This window comes from Nothobranchius furzeri, chromosome 19, assembly GCF_043380555.1.
Source record: "Nothobranchius furzeri strain GRZ-AD chromosome 19, NfurGRZ-RIMD1, whole genome shotgun sequence".
NCBI classification, from domain to species: Eukaryota; Metazoa; Chordata; class Actinopteri; order Cyprinodontiformes; family Nothobranchiidae; genus Nothobranchius; species Nothobranchius furzeri.
This window is the reverse complement of record NC_091759.1, coordinates 22,197,059-22,217,886: the sequence shown is the minus strand read 5'-3', so window position 1 is coordinate 22,217,886 and position 20,828 is coordinate 22,197,059. Positions and strand designations below refer to the sequence as shown.

General features: G+C 43.7%; 2 protein-coding genes across 6 annotated transcripts; both read right to left on the bottom strand.

Moving 5' to 3' along the window:
* Positions 1 to 400: 400 nt before the first annotated feature.
* LOC107394842 (recoverin) lies at positions 401 to 8,674 on the bottom strand. Of its 5 annotated transcripts, XM_070547565.1 has the most exons (6): positions 8,425 to 8,674; positions 7,855 to 8,004; positions 6,990 to 7,099; positions 5,031 to 5,592; positions 1,280 to 1,391; positions 401 to 1,051 (listed from the first exon to the last, which is right to left on the bottom strand). In XM_070547565.1, the coding sequence occupies exons 4-6, from the start codon at positions 5,409 to 5,411 to the stop codon at positions 966 to 968; spliced, it is 579 nt and encodes a 192-aa protein (XP_070403666.1). In that variant the 5' UTR covers positions 5,412 to 5,592; positions 6,990 to 7,099; positions 7,855 to 8,004; positions 8,425 to 8,674; the 3' UTR covers positions 401 to 965. The 5 variants fall into 5 exon arrangements, with proteins under 5 accessions (XP_070403666.1, XP_070403668.1, XP_070403667.1 ...); XM_070547567.1 differs by lacking the exon at positions 6,990 to 7,099 and having other exon boundaries at positions 7,949 to 8,004; XM_070547566.1 differs by lacking the exon at positions 8,425 to 8,674 and having other exon boundaries at positions 7,855 to 8,418.
* A 9,605-nt stretch (positions 8,675 to 18,279) lies between these two features.
* Positions 18,280 to 20,677, bottom strand: rbm48 (RNA binding motif protein 48). Its single transcript, XM_015973996.3, has 5 exons — positions 20,534 to 20,677; positions 20,192 to 20,382; positions 19,975 to 20,120; positions 19,361 to 19,890; positions 18,280 to 19,265 (listed from the first exon to the last, which is right to left on the bottom strand). Exons 1-5 carry the CDS (start codon positions 20,660 to 20,662, stop codon positions 19,203 to 19,205), a joined length of 1,059 nt encoding a protein of 352 aa, XP_015829482.3. The 5' UTR covers positions 20,663 to 20,677; the 3' UTR covers positions 18,280 to 19,202.
* Between the last annotated feature and the right edge of the window lie 151 nt (positions 20,678 to 20,828).

Sequence of the window (20,828 nt, the reverse complement as noted above, 5' to 3'; positions counted from 1 at the left end):
TCACGGTTTGTTTATGCAATCCGCCGTTAACCCTTTAGGCCCGAGGCCTTTTTTCTTTGGGCCCTGGCGCCTCCCAATCGGGGGCCTTTGGAGTTTCATGTCCCAGGTGTCAGTGACTGTTTGCGTTCCTCGAGCACAAAAACAAAAACAAAAAGCAATTTTTGTTTTTCGATACATTAAGATAAAATAATGAACTTCATTTTGAGAAGGCGCCATACAAACACAGGCCGTTTACCCTTAGGTTGGCTAGTGGGAGGAGATTCTACGGAAACCCAAAACTCGCCGTAGTGATGATCCATCCCGCCCGGATCTGGGCGCCACAGTGTCCCTTTGGGAAGTGATGTCTGAGACAAACTCATTCATCATTAACCACAAACAGACTAAATCTCACGCTGACATCCATGTTTTAGTTAGAGCTTTATTGTTCTCATTTGGTGGATTTATAACAAAGGAGAATCCAGGACCAGCACTACTTTTCCAATTCTCAGTATAACATCAAACATGCACAGATATTCCACCTTGGAATTTTGGGATTACGGGACAATAATCAAACCAATGCACAGGACAGATTATCATATGGAAAAAAAAACTGATCTTTTCTAAGATTTTAAATGAAATACCAACTGTGACGGCGTGCTTTTGGCTGCAGACTTTGTAAAAACGAGATATTTTCATCTTTATGTGGTGATTTGCTGCAAACCTTCACATTTGTAAATGGTTGCTATGGTGATAACGATGAATGCATCTTTCATGTGATCATCTGTTTTCCACTTTTTCTACATGTTCTGTTTAAAGCTAACGGCTATTCAGACAGCACACGAGTCACACGTTACAAAACCAAGCAGGAGAAGAAGTTCTGGGACGAGGACACGATCAACACACCTCAGGTGTGTTCAGGAGGCTGTCGGGTGCTGCGTTTACAGAGAGACCGAGCCTGGCGGCGAGGGAGCGCTCACAGAGGAACGTTACTTTGAAGGTTCATACTGGATCAAACGAAGAGCGTCATCGTTATCCAACAGTCCCTGGATGAACTCTCCTTCTGCAACTCGCTCTGAGTGAAAAACAAAACATTAAAAACTAAATAAAATTCTTGTTTATGGATTTGTTTGAAGTTTTTGCAGAGTCAGAGGGGAATAAACCAAGCGAGACTAAGCCCCACCCCTGAGACACATGCTCCGCTCTGATTGGTCAGCCCAAATCAGCTCTAGTCGAGACCCTCCCATAATAGCTGCGGAATGACTTTAGATAACAAAACAATGAAAACTTTCCATCATCTCACCATTTTCTTCCTTATTGAAGGCCTTCCAGAGTTTGTCGGCCCTCTTCTCAGGTGTGTTTTCATCGTCGGGTAGATCCGGCACTTCATCTTTTGGAATCAGCTTAAAAATTGACTGTTGGAGGCAAAAAAACAAACAAAAAATACAAAAAACAAAAAAATTTGGTCAAACAGACTATTTTCATTTCTTCTTGGCTGTCATTGATCTTCATAATTTAATGTCCAGGTTTGAACCAAACATCTGAATCGGACTGATTTACAGCACTATGGGCAAGAAGAAGCAGTCTGCCGGGCAACAGCAGCTCTGGAGGTAGGGCGGGTTGTCCAGTAATCGGAGGGTTGTGGGCTTGATCCCAGCTCCTAGCATAGAATGCTGCTGATGTGTCCTTGGGCAAGACACTTAACCCACACCTCCACTGGTGGCGCCAGTGATTGGCAGCCTCGCTTCGGTCAGAACGCCCAGGGTAGATGTGTGGCTCATCACCACCAGCGTGAGAATGTGTGTGTGTGCATGAGTGAAGGACTGATTGTGTTGTGAAGCACCTTGGGGGGGGTGGGGGTGGGGGGGGCTGTAGCACACCTAGAGGATTCTTAAGATGCAATAAAATCAAATAAAACACATTTAATCTCCTCCTAACCCTGGAAGGCCCTACACAAACACAGGCATGGTAAACAAGGACTGATTCATCAGCTTGTCCGCCACCTCCGGCTTTGTTCTGAGATTATTTTAGCTCCAGTCTTTTAAACGAAAATCTGGTTGCCATAAAAGTGATTGCATGAAGAGGACAGATATTCAAACTCATCAGAGAGTTGCGGTTTGGATTAGTCCTGGGTGGTGACCTCTTTTTCACGTGTCTGACTTTTGAAATCTATCTTTGAAATCTCCTAAAATATTAAATTTTCTAACAACAGCACTGAGAATCCTCGTCAGAAACAGAAAAGTAATGTAGGTAAAGCAATACTTGCTTTAATTACTGCATTTTATTGTTGTATTGATCAGATAGTATCGCATGAAATTCTCCTAATCTTTCGTTTTGTTGCATGTTATGTTTTACTGTATTCTGCCTCATATGTTGCATTAAATCAGACAGAATTGTTTCATATAGCATATCCCATTCCATATATATGTGTGTGGTATGTTCTGCCTTATATAATCACATTGAACCTTATAATTGCATTCTCGACCGGGAGAGGGTGGCTTGCCAACTCCGGGTCGGGAGAGAGGTCCTACCTCAAGTGGAGGAGTTTAAGTATCTCGGGGTCTTGTTCACGAGTGAGGGTAGGAGGGATCGGGAGATCGACAGGCGGATCGGCTCGGCGTCTGCAGTGATGCGGACGCTGAGCCAATCTGTCGTGGTGAAGAGGGAGCTGAGCCAGAAAGCCAGGCTCTCGATTTACCGGTCGATCTACGTCCCAATCCTCACCTATGGTCATGAGCTTTGGGTAATGACCGAAAGAACGAGATCGCGAATACAAGCGGCCAAAATGAGTTTCCTCCGTAGGGTGGCCGGGCTCAGCCTTAGAGATAGGGTGAGGAGCTCGGACATTCGGGAGGGACTCGGAGTAGAACCGCTGCTCCTCCGGATCGAAAGGAGCCAGTTGAGGTGGTTTGGGCATCTGGTCAGGATGCCTCCTGGACGCCTCCCCGGGGAGGTGTTTCGGGCATGTCCTGCCGGCAGGAGGCCCCCGGGTCGACCCAGGACACGTTGGAGAGGTTACATCTCCGATCTGGTCCGGGAACGCCTTGGGGTCCTGCCGGAGGAGCTGGTGGACAAGGCCGGGGAGAGGACGGTCTGGAGCTCCCCAGTTGGGATGCTTCCCCCGCCACCCGGACCCGGATAAGCGGAGGAAGACGACGACGATAACTGCGTCGTATTTTGCTGGAGGGTTTATGTATTTTTATGTTTTGTATTATATTGCATCACTTCTCCTGACATCATCTTATATTGTCGTCATTTTTTACTGTGAGTACGTGGATTTGGAGTTGGGATTGTGGACACAGGCAAGGGCTTCCTGAGAGGATAGAGTTGGGAGCCACTGCAGTAGATTATTTAGGAACCTTTGTGTTTCCGTAAGATGTGAAGCAAGCATTCAAACTTCACTCGTCGTTCAAAACAGTTCCTCACGTCCGTGAATCCTCTCCTCCCACGGCGTCGGCTTTCTCTGCAGCTCAGACCTAAGCCTAAACTGTTTATCAGCGTAAATAAAAGTCTAATCCTGTAAATATATTACCTAACAAGGATAAGACCGTGGCCTTTCCATCTAAATGTGGCATCAGACCTGTGAGCAGAAATAAAAATGTAAAAGGAGAAAATTCGATGAAAATGTGTCTTTACTTGAAGAAACTCGGACTCAGCTGAAATGACTTTCTTAAATGTAATTTGGATTTAATTCCAAGTCCTTATCCATGTTAGGTAACCTGTAACATAACAGTCTATAAACATGTGCCTACAGGTTATTACAAAACACCATTAACAGGTTTAGTAATAGGTCAGTGCCCTGCAAAAACAAGCCACTAATCTGTTTGGGCCTGCTTTGTCTAAATGTTGGTCCATGGTCATGACCAGGACTCACTATAAAATAGTTTATCTAGGATTAAAGCAGACAAAATAGATTCAAACCCATTTCCAAACCATTTAACTGCAGCTTTTATAGCCACTAGTATCTATTAATAGATGGAGTGATGGTACAGTGGATTTCCATGAACAACTTACAAACGCTCTGTATGATTTAACCTTCTGTAATTGGTCACTTTTGCAACGTATATGCAAGGATCTTTGAGAAGCATACTGTATGTGGGTGCAGATCCATCTCTTTCCCATGAGGGATCTGGAAGCAGCAGCGGTTCAGCGGCCAACTGGGACAACTTGATAAATACAGCCCATTTCCTCAGAGAAATCTACGGTTTACTGATTTGTCTACATATGACCACTATTTTGGCCAGAACTGTTGCCCTCCAACAGGGTCGTTACTACGGTTGGGGGGGGGGGGGTTTGTGTAGAAAGGTCTCCTTGTTCATGCAGGGGTTTCCTATGGTACTCCCGTATCAGCGTAACCAAACGCCCAAAGACCACCTGGAGGTAACCAGCCCCATGCAACCTGATCAAGACCATCAGTGGATGTTTAGGTCAACATCGGCGTTGCTCTGAGGAAGGCAACAGTGTTAAAACAAATCTTTATTACACCGTGTGACAAAAAGAACCAAATGATGGATTACAATCTTCCTTCTTGGTAAAACCAAAGAGCCATTAATCAGCAAATTTTCACCAAAATGTGTTTTACTTCTCTTGTTTCAGTTTATTAAAATATGAATATAATAGTGGAGGATAAATAGATCTGTCTTTGCTCCATGCCAGCATGGTGATGTTCGAGTAGGGTGAGGGCAAACAACAGCATCTGGGTTCCCTTCCACATTCCAACACCATGGATGTTGGTTTAATTGGTGAATCTAATCTGACCAGTGTGTGTGTGTGTGTGTGTATGAGCACTAGTGTGTCTTTTGGACCTGTGATGGTCTGGTGATCAGTTTAGACTGGACCATGCCCCTTCCCATTGACGTGGGGATAATCTCCAATAATAGGTCCAGAAAAAGGGATAGGTGGGAATGAGATCATCTAATGTTAAACTCTTTGCAGATGATACTTTTCGTTATATTTAAGTTTGTGCTTCTTGTTTGTTGCTCTAATTTCTCAAGATAAACTTCCTGAACTCCAAACACCCAACACACACCACCACCACTTCCCCAAAAACTCACCGAGCAGATTTCTGTGACCTCTGACTTGGTGATGTATCCGTTTTTGTCCACGTCAAACAGAGAGAATGCCCATTCCAGTTTGCTGGTGGTCTTCCCCGTTGACGTCATGTGGAGAGCAATGATGTACTCCTTGAAGTCCAGCGTGCCATCGTCGTTCGTGTCAAAGGAACGGAAGACGTGTTGGGCGTAAGTGTTGGCGTCGCTATCTGGAAAGAACTTTTTGTAGATGTTCTGAAACTCATCCTTGGAAATGCGCCCTGTTGGACACTGCTTCTTGAAGTTTTCATACCACTGGACTATCTCCGTCTCTGTGAATTTGGTGTTGAGTTTCAGGTCATCCAGGATCTCCTTGGACACCGCTCCACTCTTGCTGTTACCCATAACTGGCTGTCTTTGAAAGCTGTTTTAAGATGCAAATTTGCTATCTTTGGCTACTCTGACGCGACTGTAACCAACCTCAGCCGATGGGTTCGCCTACTCTTTTTGGTAAAAGTGCTAAACAGAAGAAAATGTTCCTCTTGATGCGGCTCCTGGCCTGTAGTTCAGCCGGTGGAGACAAATGCTGTGAAAAGAGCAAAAGGCACCTGATGAGCTCATTAATCCAATCAATCATGGGTAAAACCGATAAGAGGTGTCAAGGACGTCTTTTAACTTGGGTCGAATCCCGATGGCTTGTTTATCGATGAGTCATGGCGCGGTCTCAGATGGTTTTGGTTTCTCTTTGTTGTTTGTAAGGAATCTCAATTTCAGTTAGGTGGGATTAAATTAGACATTCAGTTAAAGAATTAACTGTTATTTTCAGTGCATACTTTCTAACCTCATGTGATATAATCCTGAACAGTGGATTAAATTACGTTCCACGTGACCTTTTCCTAAATTAGGGAGGGTAGTTACTCAACAGTTTGATGCTCCTCAAATGGGTCAGGATCTTAAAAATGAACAATCAGCTACTAAAGAACAAAGAAATAATTAACTGTGGAGAGGAAGGCGAAGGTATAATCCCTTATTTGGACTGTAATCCACATTGATAAATGACTGGGATTAACGTGGAGTATAAAGTGCTCAGGTTGAGGTAAGAAAGGTTGAAACAACCAACTGCTGGAGGAGATTTGGAGGCAGTGGACTGTAGATAAATACGTAGAAGTCCGATTTGTCTGGTTCTGTTAGCAGATTAAATGAGATTGACGGCTACGGTTCTGAGTGGAGAACGTGTTCTGGGTGGAGAACTCGCTCCATCACATGCCAACAGGAAATGGTTTTCCAGCTTTACTCCAACTAGTGAGAACTTGTGCATCATTTTCTAACACAAAATGAAGAACAGCGCAAAATTTCGCACAATATTTGTGATTTAGTGGTTCATTTTGTTTCATAGCACCGGCACGCTTGGGTTTAGTTATCAATATCAGAGTGTGGGGTTCAGTTTTGCAGATTTTTGAACACCTGGGACACATAAATATGGAAAAGTAAAAAATATGAAACAAAACAGAAATGATCATGCATACTTCTGAGGTATTTTCTACGCAGACTCAACACACTTTTCAAATTTTTCCTTTTTGCGCAGTAACTTCAACCAACAATTATTATTATTTCTCTGGTCTGATTCTGATTAAAGTTAAACTAAAATCTGTAAACCTCAGCAGAAATCACGCAGGGTCAGCCACCAGTCAGTCAAATGTCCTTAAAAGCGTTTGAACATCTGACCACCTAAAAGATTTTTAAGATGCAATAAAATCATAGAAACGTTTGTCTCCACTGATGATGCAAAACATTAAAAGACCCAAAATGGCTCAAAGCACCAAGCCGAATGTGAAGTTTCCATCATGACATCACAAAACAATCAGATTTTCACAGAATTTCTACATGAACACACTTAATCGTCAGACTAAAGAAGGCACTTGAATCAACAACCAGAGAAAACACGACCCTTGTAATCTGTCTCGCCCTCGGTTTGTGTCCTACCTGACGGACGAGCAGGGACAATCGGTGATGCTTGATCTGTCAGCAGCAGGCAAAAATCAGCCTCCATCCACTGAGGTACGTCAGTTAAACTGTGCAACCCAACCCTCCACCTATAGGGGCGGAGCCACAGCAGCAAAAAGGTGAACTTTAACCTTCCTGAGCTGCTGCTTCCTCACAATCACATTTATCTCCCATCAGAGGATCGCATTCAATTCAATTTTATTTATATAGCGCCAAATCACGACAAGAGTCGTCTCAAGGCACTTCACATAACAAACATTCCAATCCACGTCAGTTCATGAAGCCAATCAGAAACAATGTTTCCTATATAAGGAACCCAGCAAATTGCATCACAGCAATCCTCATACTAAACAAGCATATAGCGACAGTGGAGAGGAAAACTCCCTTTTAACAGGAAGAAACCTCCAGAGGATCCTGGCTCAGTATAAGCAGCCATCCTCCACGACTCACTGGGGATCGAGAAGACAGAGCAGACACACACACACAGAGGCGGAGCTGGCCTAAATGGCGCCCTGTGCGAGATCCCCCTGTGACCCCCCCCCCCCCACACACACACACACACAAGAAAAAACATTACACCTACAACTTTGTTTCAAATTGCGTGGAGTGTATTATATATAACAACGTTTGCTGGCTGAATACAACATCCAGCTCCTGGCCACCTTCTCACCACTTGTCAAAGTTCTACTGAAATAGACACACTTAACGCAACATGATGGCATCATCGACTTGTACAGTACAGATGTGCTGAAAGGCGAGAGTCTCAACTTTCAGCTAAAAGAAGAACGCTCTAGCTATTATAGTTTTTATTTTATGGCAGTTTTCAGTTTAAACGGGATCTTACTAGCAGGGCACCTCCAGCAGCCCGCTGCCGCTTCGTTTTTCATGGGGTAAATAATAGCTCATTGCCCGATTCCAAAAAGAAAGAATGGTCCTACCAGCTCGCCACTTCAATATGAAGAAGATCAGTTCAACATGGGGAAAAAAACCTGACCTGTAGGCCAGAGAAACGTTCATTAGCACATCAAGTTCGATTCAGTTTACCGGTAAACATATCACGAATGTACAACAGGTCAATTATTAATCATCTTGGCTACGTAGCTTAATCTATACATTCCAGTAGCGTTTGCTACAAACAAATACAAAAACAACAATAAAGGAAAGCAACTGTCTGACAGACAACATAGCCGAATTCAAGGCAACACATAACAATAATCATTCGATTGCTCTTGGTTTTAAGTTAAGCCCATTAAAGTGCTTAAGTAAATAAAAGTGTTTCAAAAACAGCGTTTTTGAACCGGAGTTCTGCTCGCGGTGGGAACTCCGCCGAACAAGGTCATTTTTTATAGCGAAAACGATCGACTGGTCACTGACAAGTAAAAGGGTGTTATTGGTAGATGTTAAGAACACTTACCGCTGAGGTAAAATGAAAGTATAAATGAATTGAGGGGAGAAAAACGCTTTGTTTTTAGCCCGGAAGTATTCCCCCACAGCCAGCTTTCATTGTTGCCGCGACGTGGAAGGAGCCAATCAGGAGAGGGACCTCACATCAGCTGACGTGGGTCATGTGACAGGGAGTAGTTGATATGGGTTACACTTTGTTGTGCTTTTATTACAGAAATAGTATTATTATCATCACTATTATTAAGAACATGCAATTTCTATGTTTTGTTTATGTATTGGTTGATGCTTAAAACAATTTTTTTAGAAGAAAAAAAAAAAGGAAATTAAATGCCGCCCCCTGCAGACTGCCGCCCTGTTCGGCCGCACATACTGCACATATCAAGCTCCGCCACTGCACACACACACACACACACACACACACACACACACACACACACACACACACACACACACACACACACACACACACACACACACACACACACACACACACACACACACACACACACACACACACACAATGTGTCTATGGTTATATTGTGATGTCTTAGTAAATATTCTATTTGGCGAGAGATAAACTTTATTGTATTTATCCTAGTGAATCTATAATTAAACGGGTAAACTAGTAGTAGCACATCCAACGTCAAGGAAAGTAAAAAGTTATAATCAGGAGAGGGAGAATGTTTTAGTGGTTAGTAGCAGTGTGCTAGACGATGGCCCCCTCCATGAGGCCACCACAGCTCAGCAGAACATCGTTGTAGCTTCTTCTGGGGAGAAAAACACTTAGAGAGAAAATAAAGTTAACAGCTGAAATAGCAGGAAATAATACAGTTAAAGAGCAGATTGTAGAAGAAAGCAGTCGAGTGTGGAAAGTGGTCGGTGTGTCCTCCAGCAGTCTAAGCCTATAGCAGCATAACTACAGAGATAACTCTGGGTAACCTAGCCTTTTAGATGGAGGCATGTTGGAGGCGGGGCACGGGAGAGTCGTCTCCCATCGCCGCATTTCCATTTCTGTTTAATTAAATAAAATCGATAGTTTATCATCAGTTTATAACCTTGATGGCTTGATTATCAGAATGTGATTTATTCCAACATGTGGCTGATAACGTTAATTTTTCAAAATAAAAGCTTTTCAAACTTTTTTTGATCAATACTTTATTTATAATTGGCTTCACATATTTTCTTTAATTTCGCAGAACTGGCTCTCATTATCATGAGTTACTTTCTACATTGAAACCTTTTTGTCCCCTGAACATTTTTCTATTTTTAGATGAAAGTCTGACCAACCGTATCCTGTCTTGACCTGCAGCTTAAAATAAGCCAGAGTAACTCCGTGGGATTTACCTGCAGTAAAAATAAAGCAGCGCTGTTACCAGAACTGGTCAGCTGGGGGTTTAACGGTTTAAATCTGGTGAGTGATGGTGGCGGAATTAAACCTACTTAATTAACTAAGTGTTGTCCTCTGAAGCCTCCATCTGCTTCGCTCGGCCTGCAGGGCGACACGAGAATAAAGACACACCTGACCCTGGGATGAGGTTAAACCCTGATTCACTTCTCTTTCAGCTCTAATAAAGATTTTCTAAAGTTTTGCTGTTGCTAATTTAGTTTATTTCTTAGGTTTCTGCGATTGCCCCTCCCAGTTTATATGACCCGTGTGCCTCGTTCCCTTGAGCTGCTGCATCCTCGGATACTTTTCTTATTAACGTTTCTGCTTAAATTCACTTATGTGCCAACATTTTCTTCCTTTTCTCTTCTCAAAACTTGCTTTTTAACAACACATTTGACAATCTTCCTCCTGTTGGAGATGTTTCCGTCCTCCATCAGCTGATTTAATGAGGTCTGCAGAAGCTCGCTGATCCTGCCGGAGTCAGAGTGGATGTTTGTCGCGTTGGTTAATCCGCAGGTGTTTGGGGTTCTGCTCTCATCAAGTAATTGGTTCTGGGGGCGTGGCTTCATGCTATTTACCTGGCAGCTTAAACGGCCAGAAGGTGTAATGGAGATGAGATGTTTTCGTGTTCTCTTCAGGTTGCATCATTCACCCTTGTTGTTGATGATTTAGAGCAGAAGTGCAGCTTTTAACCGAGCCTCTACACACTCAGTCATTCGTAACAGCTGTGTTGAAGCAGAAGTGGTGCTCGAGGACCAGGATGAGACGCCACTGGTCAGTGAGGTTGCACAAATTGTCTCCAGAGCTGTGAAACTAAATCCAACAAAGCTCAAACTGGAGGATAAAAAAAAGAGATTAATTTGGTTTGAATTTTCCAAAAAAATCTAAAATTTTCTTGATTCTTCCACAAGTTTTACATGCACAACATTAAGGGTGTGGTTCACTGGTTTCATTTGTACATCTGCAGAGGTGTCGGACTTTGTAAGTCATACTCTGAGGAAAAGAAGCACCGGTGCACCCGTTTCAGGAACTAGAAGTGAGTCACGGCTGAGCTTCAGACGACATCTCTCCTCTGATTGGCTAACAGCAACACGACTCTGCCGCTGACTCTGTTTGCTCTGCAACGTTGATGTTTCATCTCCAGAAATAACACAAGCCCGGAGGAGTTCCGCTGTGTGGTGGAGCTGCTAATGCTAACGTTAGCTTCTACTAGCTGAGACGTTCTCTGCTGTTTCCTGGATGCTAAACCAACAACAGCCTTCCCAGTCGTGAGTCCAGATGGGTGAGTCCATGAATGTTAAGTGACGCTGTGACGTAGATCTGTCAGGATTTTCTAATCCTAGAGTTTCACCGTCTGTTTTCTATCAGAAGCTAATGCAGGAGATAGGTGTGAAGTACAGAGAGGCTTCTCGGGGAGCCCAGTGACACGGTGGGGGTGGGGTTCCAGGCTCCCCTTAGCTCCCCAGTAATTCAAACCCTGTGAAAAACTGAGTGACCTATCATAATCAGAAACAATCAATAAAACATGTTTTTCAGTAAACCACAGAGGTGTGACCAAGTCACTGCTTTGCAAGTCACAAGTCTTTCCAGTCAAGTCTCGAGTCAAGGCTAAGTCAAAGACAACCAAGTCCAAGTCAAGCCCAAAGTCCATGAATTGGAAGTCCAAGTCAAGTCCAAGTCCATAACTTTGAATTTTCAAGTCATAATCAAGTCATCTGTCCAACTTCAATTGAATGACAATGATAATAAATTCATTCCAGGAATAAAGCTTCTTAAAGCTTCATTTATTTGCTCAAACAAGCAGAAACTGAAACTGACTCCAAACAAAGTGCTGCTGCATTTAGCAAGACAAGATCTAACCCAGAACCAAGAATTATTTAAGATTTTCGTCCATGCCGGGCCACTTTTGTGCTAAAATACGCTCAAGTCATCATCAAGTCAACAGATGCAAGTCGATTCAAGTCGCAAGCCACTGGCGTTCAAGTCTGAGTCATGCCGTAAGTCTTTATAGATTTTGTCAAGTCAAGTCAGAAGTCATTAAAATAATGACTCGAGTCCAAGTCATGTGACTCGAGTCCACACCTCTGGTAAACCACACCTTTAATCCACAGTGGAGACTGGAATTTCTTAAAGAAGAGCAATAATCTGGACGGATTGGTTGGTCTGAGCAAAAGTAAAGGTGAACTGGATTTTCTCATCTGGTTTATCAGAGCTTCATCATTCAGGCTAGAACATCGTTGCACCGTCCTCGCTGATGTTTAGGTTTCAAAATAAAACTCAGAAAGTCCAAATATCCTCCATAAACACGAGTGTTTAGCCTCTTGCCGAAACTCAAGCCAAAGTTTTTTTTACCCAGATCCTCCTCTGTGGAGAAATGATGTCTTCAGATATTTTAGCTCAATTTCTGCCAAACGGAGTTCTGGTTGTTTTGCATTTGCTTTGGTGGCCATCTTGAATCGGATGAAAAATTCCTAGATGTCATACGGAAGAGGATTGGGCCACTGAGTGAAAAAAAAAATTAATAATAACATTATTTTCTTTCTTTTTGCAGCTCTTCTGTAAAACATCCAATAAAGAGTTTCATTCAAATCTGCCCATTCAACCACCACAAACGCGCACGCGGGATCAAATACTCTTGTTCTTCACTGTTTGATGACAGATGACAAAAATAAATCTTAAACCTTCAGCATAAACTAAAAATTAAATGTCATATTTTCACAATCTATTTTTTAAAATTCCCTTAATTTGAAGAATTAAAGCAGGAAATTGGAGGATTTTCAACATAAACAAGTCTAATAGCGCTTTGATTCATCACTGATCTTCATTCGCTCATAAATTTGTTCCTGTAGCTTTTTGGCATCCTTGAGTTCAAACAGTGAAACCCAGCCTGAGTGATGCACCTCATCCTGTTCTCATCACTTTCCTCTTTTAGAGTCAGGATTTCCCTCTTAGGCTTCAGACAGTAAAGAGTCTGGATTTATTGGATTAGCAGTTTTCGGTCCTGCAGACGAGCCTTTCGCTCACACAATCCACGAGCTAACCTTTAACCCCAACCTGGTTTGGATTAAGTTCCAGGAAAGGGAACCCTCCGACTAAAAGGAGTGGAGGATTAAAACGAGGGACGGGGGAGTGTCAGAGACAGAAAGATGAAGCGAAGGTGATGCGGGGCAGCGTAAGGAGGATTTGGCTGCAAAGCCAAGCAGACAGCAGCTGATGGAAACCTGGCCACGTCAGAACGGAGTTGGAAGTTTGATTTAAGCTTATTGGCTGGAAATCAGCAGTTCTGTTTCTAGAAACTGATGGTTTAATGTAGAAACCCTAATTCTCACCTGACTTCAGGTGTCAGAGATGATGGTGTGTAAAGACAACAGGGACTTCTGCAGGTTTTCTTGTGAACGCCAACAAAACACTTAACATAAAACAGCTGGAATGACTCTATGTTAACAAACACAAAAGCCTTTAAGGGTCTTCAGTGAACCATGACTCAGCAGATTCTGACATATTTTTAGTAACAGGGTGAAAGGCGAACTAGCTTAGAAAGCTTTCGTTCCGATCAGTGGCAGAGCTTGATATGTGCAATATGTGCGGCCGAACAGGGCGGCAGTCTGCAGGGGGCGGCATTTAATTTCCCTTTTTTTTTTTTCTTCTAAAAAATTTTTTTTTTAAGCATCAACCAATACATAAACAAAACATAGAAATTGCATGTTCTTAATAATAGTGATGATAATAATACTATTTCTGTAATAAAAGCACAACAAAGTGTAACCCATATCAACTACTCCCTGTCACATGACCCACGTCAGCTGATGTGAGGTCCCTCTCCTGATTGGCTCCTTCCACGTCGCGGCAACAATGAAAGCTGGCTGTGGGGGAATACTTCCGGGCTAAAAACAAAGCGTTTTTCTCCCCTCAATTCATTTATACTTTCATTTTACCTCAGCGGTAAGTGTTCTTAACATCTACCAATAACACCCTTTTACTTGTCAGTGACCAGTCGATCGTTTTCGCTATAAAAAATGACCTTGTTCGGCGGAGTTCCCACCGCGAGCAGAACTCCGGTTCAAAAACGCTGTTTTTGAAACACTTTTATTTACTTAAGCACTTTAATGGGCTTAACTTAAAACCAAGAGCAATCGAATGATTATTGTTATGTGTTGCCTTGAATTCGGCTATGTTGTCTGTCAGACAGTTGCTTTCCTTTATTGTTGTTTTTGTATTTGTTTGTAGCAAACGCTACTGGAATGTATAGATTAAGCTACGTAGCCAAGATGATTAATAATTGACCTGTTGTACATTCGTGATATGTTTACCGGTAAACTGAATCGAACTTGATGTGCTAATGAACGTTTCTCTGGCCTACAGGTCAGGTTTTTTTCCCCATGTTGAACTGATCTTCTTCATATTGAAGTGGCGAGCTGGTAGGACCATTCTTTCTTTTTGGAATCGGGAAATGAGCTATTATTTACCCCATGAAAAACGAAGCGGCAGCAGGCTGCTGGAGGTGCCCTGCTAGTAAGATCCTGTTTAAACTGAAAACTGCCATAAAATAAAAACTATAATAGCTAGAGCGTTCTTTTTTTAGCTGAAAGTTGAGACTCTCGCCTTTCAGCACATCTGTACTGTACAAGTCGATGATGCCATCATGTTGTGTTAAGTGTGTCTATTTCAGTAGAACTTTGACAAGTGGTGAGAAGGTGGCCAGGAGCTGGATGTTGTATTCAGTCAGCAAACGTTGTTATATATAATACACTCCACGCAATTTGAAACAAAGTTGTAGGTGTAATGTTTTTTCTTGTGTGTGTGTGTGTGTGTGGGGGGGGGGGGGGGTCACAGGGGGATCTCGCACAGGGCGCCATTTAGGCCAGCTCCGCCTCTGGTTCCGATTGAGGAAAAATTAACCTCCAAGTCTCAGCTTAAATATTTTTCTGTCTTTAGTTTGAGTTTAAATTACTTTGTGGAACAAATGCGGGTTTTTTTCTAATCTAGTCTCAATTTTTATTGTGTGTGTGTGTGTGTGTGTGTGTGTGTGTGTGTGTGTGGTGGGGTATTCCTACCTAATGTAGAAATTAGTTCTTGATTATTTTCTGAAAATGACAAATCAGACGAGAGTCGGAGCAGAAATGAAATGTCTTTAATTGTTTCAAGAATTAGAGGGAGAATGGTCGGAACGGATTTTCCTTTAGTTTGTCTTCCTCTGCTGGACATAGCTGGTAAAGCTGGTGGATTTGTTCTCAGTGGGGAACTTTTAAAGAATGATGGCTAAATAAAAAAGGTGCAAATATTAAAAAATAAACTGAAGGAATCAACCTGGATTTAGCTTCAACTATTAAATGTTTCATACTTTGAAATGTATTTGTGTGTATATATATATATATATATATATATATATATATATATATATATATATATATATATATATATATATATATACGCGTATATCTGTATATGTCTACATATACAGATATATATATATATATATACACATACACACACACATGTATGTGTGTATATATATATATATATATATATATATATATATATATATATATATATATATATATATATATATATATATATATATTGTCCTGCGGGATGATGTGGGTGAGGGGGTGGAGGGTCTGAGTTTGGAGTATCTGGATGTTCCCTGGAGGTGGGTTCACTGGGGGTGTCTGGGACTGGGGGGCCGTTGCCCCCCTCTGGAGGTGCTTGGGTTGCCTCGGGGGGTGGACTACTGGTGGTTGTGAGTGGGGCCCCATGGAGGTCTTGGCGGTGGCCATGGGTCACTGCCCGGTGGCTGCATTGCCCCTGGGCGGGTCTGGGTTGGGGCCTGGAGGTGGCCGGCCCCGTGTGGGGATCTGGGCGGGACCTTGGGGGTCAGGTCCTGACATGTATGCTGCCGGGAAGAAGGCAGGAACATGCAGCAGTGCCTGACTTGGGTTCAGGGGCCTCGGGTAGACCTTGGCTCCTCTGCTGTCCCATCACAGGGGAGGCGGAGGACCCAACCTTACCTGTATGACCCATGTCTTTTATAGTCCGGAGGTTGTGCAAATGCAGGGATGGGCGTAGATATTCTGCTGGGGTGGGGCTGGGTTGGTGCCCTCAGACTCCGTGAGGCTCAGTAATGCTGCTGCTTTGGGCCCTGGCAGGATAGGCTGGGGTCTCCATGCTCTGGGTGGCATTTTGACAACAGATGTGCCTATTGGGGCCAGTGGGGGAGCTGGTTCCCTGGAGGGCTAAGTCCAACCAGCTATTCCTCCCCATCCCCACACATTTCTCTCCTCCTGCTCCCTCACATCATCACACAAACATGCACATAGGACATTGGGGGGTGGACAAGTCAGGGAGTGCGGGTATTGACCCCATTTCCGCATTCCTGTGGCAACCTGCCCCCCAATTTTATCTGCACCTTAAACACTTCCACCAACGACATTCCACGCACACACACACTTAGGGCCTTGGGAGTGAGCACATTCAACAGCATTTGGCAGGGGGATTTCTCAGCCTCATCCCGAGTGCCGGTGCCCACTTCCAATTTTAAACTGCACTTAGACACCGAGGGCTGTGGGTGCAAGTAGGGTGGAGTGGTGGCATCAGCTGGCATAGGCCAGATGATGCCCGCACTGCCCGCTCACCACAGCCATTGAATACACCTCATCAACACTCAGGCTAGGAGGGAGATCTGGCTGTCCGGTTGGAGTCTGGGTTGGTGGGTTGCTGTGCTCAGCGTTGGGCGGGGGAGCCTGCTCATCAGCACCCCAGCAGAAAGGGTCAAACTCTGGGAACCGGTAATGGTTGTACCCCATGTGCAGCAGTACCGGGACTAGAGTGAATAGGGTGTGTATGGGGAGCATGAGTGGGTGTCCGGCGTGCATTTTTGTAAGTCTTAGGTTATATGTGCATGTGTGAGCCTGAGGGAGGGAGTGTGTGACTGTGTTTGTGTATGACTGTATATGTCAGGTGGGGCCTTTGACTCCTCTCTTCTCCTGGGACTTCTTTTGATGATAGATCTTCGTCTCCCCTCCCCCTGCCACACCTGGTGTGGAGTGTGGTGCCTTGGTCTGCCTGGGTCGTGGCTCCCGGGTCAGGGAGTTTAAGATTATTGGCATCTGCCTGACCAATCTCGGTGGCTGCCTGGTGGGGTCTGGGTCCCTGGGCTCTGCTGTGTCCCCGGCGGGGGTGGTCGCCCCTGGGTCCCGGGCTCGGACGGCTAGGGGGTGGGAGGCTGCGGGCGGGCGGGCCTGTGGGCTTGCCTCTGATATCTCCCGAGACTCTGCCGGCTGCTGGTTGTGGCCCCCCGGGGCGATCCTCTGCACCTCTCGAGGGGAGCGGGGGCGTTTCTGGTCGCAGTCTCCCTGGAGTTCCTGTGCTCTGGGGCAGCTCCTGGATCTCTGGGATTTGGAGCTCCCTCCGTCTCCTGCACATCTTTAGGGGGCAGATCTGCGGCCCCTCACACTCTCTATTGGACGCTCCTATAGAGAAACCTTACATAAACAAGCGCGTGTACACACACAGGTGCTCACATGGTGCTCACATAAGTATGGACTTGGGCACGTTCAACACATGTCTTAAGGCTGTGGTTGCCACTAAATGCACTGTGATTTATTATTGTGATTGTTCAGTTAAACAATGTTGATTTTATATCTCTTCATCAAGTTGATGCAGTGATAGCTTGATCTTGTTGTATTGTTGTGTCCCATTTTTTGTTTGTTATTTTTTTCTTCTCTTTCTGCATGTCTAGAAGCAGACTTGTTCATTATTGTGGACCCCCCCCCCCCCCCCCCCCCGTGTCTTCCTTTCTCTTTCACCTCTGTCACCGTGTCTGGTCGCAAATAAAACACATTCAAAAACAATAACAATAAAGTTTTAAGTATCAGGCGTGACATTAAAAGCAGACGCTTTGATGCTCCACCTGACAGTAAATCTGTAAGTCTTGTCACCAGCATTCAGACATTAATTCTGCTTGCTTCACAGACCGACAGGACACGAAAAAAAAAATATATATATATATACATACATACACATATGTATTATATATTTATACACATACACATATATATTGATGATAATATAATTGTTGTTTTTGTAAAAGTCTATTTTGGGCTGTTATTTTTCTTTAATTAGTACTGTTCTAATGTTTTTGTGACCATTTTATTTGTTTGGTGGTAAATTTGCACCCATGTGAAGGATTTCAAGATTTTCCTAATATGCAGAAAGTTTTAGCAGTTAAAATATTGACAGTGTGAGATAAAATAACATGCTCAGGGTTTCCTCTACGATTTTGATAAACCGTGGTGGAGAGACGTGCGGAGACGGTCGCTCTGAGACACGAGCAGTATGCTTTTCGATGAACATTCCTGCAGGTGTGTGTAAAACATCCATCCATCCATTGTCTGAACCCGCTTTGTCCATGTAGGGTCGCGGGGGTGGGGGGTTGGGGGCTGGTGCCACCCTGAACAGAGAGCCAGTCCATCGCAGGTGTGTAAATCAGCTTATTGTTTAATTACAATTAAATAAAAAAAATGTAAAAATATATTTACCTTGAAATAATTTGTATTGCTTGATTCCCACCTTGATTACAGCCATGGGCGGAACTTGATTTCTGTCCATTTTGGGTCCCAGCCAGATTCTCTGTGCTGACTTTTTTCTTCCCTCTTACCGCTTCCCTGCTGCTCTCTCCCTCATCATGCTCACTTATGCATGCTGGTCCTTGTTCTGCCTCTCCACTTGTCTCTCCTTCGCTCACCTCCTGATGGTTGGCGCGCACCAGAGCGGTGTCCTGAGCATGGCGACAGTAACATTCTCAGTGTCTCCACGTATAACACACGATTGTTTATGTCGACTCGTGTCCTTTTTATGCTTCCTGTCTTTTATTTGTGCCCGATGCGTTTTGCTGCTGCGGAGCGAAGCGCATCACCTGTTTTGTCCTCAGGTGACTTCACCACACCGGTGCGCCCTCGCTAATTTAGCGGTCGGTAGATCTTTTTGAACTGCAGTTTAAAGTTTTGTTGCAATAAAATTTATTTTAAACTGTGACTATGGTTAGTACACATGCACAAATATAGACTATATATGTCTCGTTATTGTTTTAATGTATATCCAAAAAAAATGTTTCTGAAGGTACGTTGTTTGAAGTTTTTTTTTTGTTTACTTCTGAAGGTGTGGCAGCTTTTATTTTTCCGTAGTGGCGCGCCACGGCAACATGCACATAGGAAACACAGTATTAGTATTTCTTTAGCTTTCTAAATGTAAATTTGTGCACTCTTTACATAATAGCTGTTTTTTTTAACCTTTTTTATACAGGTTGGTATCATAGCATACAACAGCCGATGAGATAAACAGTTTTCCGAAGCAGTGGGAGCGTCGGTTTTCTTCCAAGACTCCCATCTAGACACCTGTCCAGATCATATCCGACGACGTGGTTTTGTCTTTTTCTCAACAGCTTTGAAACCCGGAGCAGATCCCACCTGAAAAAAAAAAAAAAAAGATTCACATGTTTTAATCCTTCATTAAGGCTGATTTACTTTTTATGAAATTATTAAAGTACTGAATCAACAATGACCTGTTTCATTGTGTTCCTGATCAGGCTGGCAGTTGTGTTCAACGAGTCATCATTCATGTCCAGTTTAGGTGGTTCTGGTAATTTCGGTCCAATCAGGGTCTCGGTTCCTCCAGAAACACTTGCCGACTGCTCGGGAGCCTCTTCCATTCTGCGTTTCCTGATCTCCAAGTGCGAGGACCTTGGGAGAAACCTGAATGCTGAAGCCTGATCTGAGGTCAGTCTGTGTTCTGTGTCGTGGTCTCTCTCTGAGGCTTGGTTAACGCTTAACTTTTCCACTTGGGGCTGTTTCAAGTTTATGATGGCATCATGTAAAGTTCCCATTTTGTCCTCCTGTGCGCTGATCCCATGTGGACTGTTATGTCCAAAGGGATGCTGCTCCCATGGAGGTAATGGGAGAGGAGGGAATTCTGCATGTTGGCTGTGGTTTGAAGCATCCTCTGCACATTCTTTTTTAGAGGTTTGATCGTGTCTGACGTTTATGTCTGATGCAGTCGTCGATGATGCGGAGCCTTCGCTGTGCGCCGCTTTTGCTTTGTAAGAGAAGATTTGTTTTAAAGCATTGAAAAGCAACATTTAAAGGTCAGAACTAAATCAAACATGATGTTAAACGATACCTCTGCTCCGAGCTGCTCTCATAACATAACCCCTCCGGTCCTGTAGCTTTAGCCTGGTGTCTTCTACAGTCTCATACTCTGGGACGTAACACACATGCAGCACACCGCCGTAGAAGCTTTTCTCATCCATGTTGCGTTTGGCTGCTCTGAAACAGAAACATTCGATAACGATTAAGCAGGTATTTCCAGTAAAGTATGAGGAGCGAATAAATCGTACCTGGCGCTGGTTAGCTTCTGGAACTTGATGAGGTAGACTTCTGTAAACTCCTCAGCCGGATACTCGTCCAGAGGTCTGTACTCCTCCACAACACCATACAGGGCACACAGCTGGACCAGCTCCGTCATCACACCGATAGCTGGGACTCCCAGTACCATCAGGAAACGGGACTCTAGGTTAATGGTGTACACCTGGAAATTCACAAGACTAAAGTTACATTTCCTGCGTTCAGTGCAGTATTAGAATGATGTTACCAATTAAGCTAAAGCAAATCTTGTGTGTCTTCTTTACAGAATTTATGAACATTTTAGCTGAAATTAATAACTTCTAAGATTGTCTCACCTTAACCGCTTTAGCTCTTCTTCCTTCTCGATACTTTGGTCGAGAAATGCAAACTTTCTGCTGTTCGTGATGTTTGTGAACGTCAGGAACTTTCCAACAACCGGAGCTGTTGTTTACAGGGACCGCCATGCTTATTCTAAATGCTGTTCCGGTTTAACACTTTCAAAATAAATGCTTTTAGTTCAGTGAATGCGTCTGCACTTCCGGTTTAACACTTTCAAAATAAACGCTTTTAGTTCAGTGAATGCGTCTGCGCTTCCGGTTTAACACTTTCAAAATAAATGCTTTTAGTTCA